The sequence below is a fragment of the Poecilia reticulata genome, linkage group LG8 (genome assembly GCF_000633615.1).
Source record: "Poecilia reticulata strain Guanapo linkage group LG8, Guppy_female_1.0+MT, whole genome shotgun sequence".
Taxonomy (NCBI): Eukaryota; Metazoa; Chordata; class Actinopteri; order Cyprinodontiformes; family Poeciliidae; genus Poecilia; species Poecilia reticulata.
The window spans coordinates 6967334-6969937 of record NC_024338.1 but is presented as its reverse complement, the minus strand read 5'-3'; the positions used below and the strand labels follow the sequence as shown (position 1 = coordinate 6969937).

Below are 2604 nucleotides of genomic sequence, written 5' to 3'. Positions count from 1 at the left end.
AAAAAATATCAGTAAATTCAAAAATGATTAAATCTGTATGTGTAGCTTAGGGATACAAATAACACTTCTTTAAGTATGTGACGTCCTGAAGGAGCTTATATCAAAATACAAACGTTTTTCAAGAGCAGCATTCATGTTTGACTGTGGTGTCATGCAATTACATAAAAAAAGAAGTAATTCAAGTTTTTTATTATCCTACACATCATGATAAAAGTCTAAGTCCATATCGCCCACTTCAAACTGCTATCTTGACAAAAGTGAATAAAAAGTATATAAAAATTGTTTGGCACTAAAACAATCTTGGAATAAAGTCTGACCGATGGCGTTATTTTACGTAAGCAGCATTAATCAAACTCAGCTTGTGTGTCTTGAAGCAGAGGTTAGCATTAGCCTGTGGCATCTTCTGAGCTGTTAGCAAAATGCTTTGATGCTACGCAACATTTAGCTTTACGTAGACGATGTTCCACCAGGGTAGCAWTCATTTTAGAACAATAAGTTAGTGTCTTACAAAAACTAAAGGCAGTCTAAAAATAAAAGGAACAGACTAATAAAAGAAGCACTTCACTACAGCAGCTAGCTTATGTAGCTTAGCTGTAATGCTRAGCTATGTTTAGTTCTAAATCACATGTTGAAAACAGAATTTAACCAACAGCAGAAAAATATAGCAAGTAATACAGTAGTAGTAAACACTTTTCTGCTCATGTCTAACGTGGTTATCTTTTAATTTTTTGTTCTTGGCTCAGGATGGATGACATTCAGCTCTGTAAAGAAATTACAAGGCTGAAACAGGAGCTGCAGAAACTTGTCACAACTCCAGGTAAATTGAAAAATATGTTGTCTTTTTAAAAATCTCTTTTGTTGTGGAGTAATTTCACACATTCTCGCCAACCCACTCACATCTTTTTCACAAAAGGCTTCCAGCTAATAGTTTTTGATTTTCTAATCTCTTACGAATTTCTATGCCGCTGTAAGCAAAGTGAGTACACACTTTCCAAATGTGTACTCACACACACATTTGGAAAGTGTATGAGTGCTTAAGCGTGTTCCACAGACAGGATTGTTTTGAATTTGAACCAGATTTATTTTTTTCATTTCACTTGATTTCAGATTTTCTTACGTTTTGTGCCTCGAACGTTTCAGACCAGTAAAGAAATTCCTTACGTTTTGAGTTATGCCTTTTGATAAAAGTTTTTTTTTATGAAGAAAATCTCTGCTATTTCAACATTTCAGATCTACATCACTAATCGATGGAGCCCTTTGTGATCCGTTGTCAGTCTAACCAGATGATTTTAGTTCAATTTTGAAACAGGAACAGTAAACTATTTCAAATGGTAGTNTCTTACGAATTTCTATGCCGCTGTAAGCAAAGTGAGTACACACTTTCCAAATGTGTACTCACACACACATTTGGAAAGTGTATGAGTGCTTAAGCGTGTTCCACAGACAGGATTGTTTTGAATTTGAACCAGATTTATTTTTTTCATTTCACTTGATTTCAGATTTTCTTACGTTTTGTGCCTCGAACGTTTCAGACCAGTAAAGAAATTCCTTACGTTTTGAGTTATGCCTTTTGATAAAAGTTTTTTTTTTATGAAGAAAATCTCTGCTATTTCAACATTTCAGATCTACATCACTAATCGATGGAGCCCTTTGTGATCCGTTGTCAGTCTAACCAGATGATTTTAGTTCAATTTTGAAACAGGAACAGTAAACTATTTCAAATGGTAGTRGAAAATATAAATAATAAAACAAATCTCTTTATATTTACAAGCTAATCCCAAATCATCTGCAGTTTTCATTTGAATACCTGGAACTGTTTGCGATGATGAAGCCCGTCTTGTGACTGTTAATCAGACAAAGACAAGTCCACAGAAGACGGAGAGAAGGAAGAGGAACTGCTGAAGCAGATAAACAAGCTGGTGGAGACCAGAGACTTCCTGGTGGACGACGTGGAGTTTGAACGGCTCAGGTGAGGCTAATGAACCAACAGCACTTTGAGTTTACAGACAGGAAGCGTAAGATCACAGTTGACAGAGGAAGATGTTTAATTTAGATAGGTGATTTCACTAACTTTAAGTTTTTGGTATCTTGGCTCATTTTGGATCACTCTCGTGGTGACAGAATATCAGAAAATGTAGTGAAAAGTTTGATATAAATAACTTTTTCACTGTGTAAAAWACCTACTTTACATTTTTTGTCCCCTCTCTTCAAAACTATTCTTTTGTATGATTTTCAGTCACTTCATTCCTTATTAGCCAGATTCTCTAACTGCTCTTGCTACAGTATTTTATGACCTACATTGTAAAAATGATAGGTCAAAATCTTCATTTTTACAAAAGAACATAAGATTTATTACTATTATTATTATTATTATTATTATTTGGTGCTGTGATAAATTGATATTTTGCAGAGTTGATCTATTTTCTATCACTTTGTATTAAATAAACATAGTATCTGAGAAAACAAAACGGCTCAAAGAGAGGAAAATCTGAGTGAGGGAAAACATGTTGACATTGAATAAAAGTGGCTCGAGAACAAAACCTTGAGGAACCCCACCAGTGAGTTTCAAATTCAAATATACTTAAAAACAAACAAACAAAAAAC

The 2604-nt window shown here is 34.2% G+C and overlaps 1 protein-coding gene across 1 annotated transcript in view; it reads left to right on the top strand.

Annotated features, from left to right (window-relative positions):
• LOC103468391 (uncharacterized protein C16orf45) overlaps positions 1 to 2604 on the top strand; it is a 10099-nt gene that overhangs the window by 3597 nt on the left and 3898 nt on the right. The window contains exons 3-4 of the mRNA XM_008415444.2: positions 744 to 817; positions 1855 to 1969. Coding sequence (XP_008413666.1) covers positions 744 to 817; positions 1855 to 1969 — 189 coding nt within the window. The remainder of the gene's footprint in view (positions 1 to 743; positions 818 to 1854; positions 1970 to 2604) is intronic.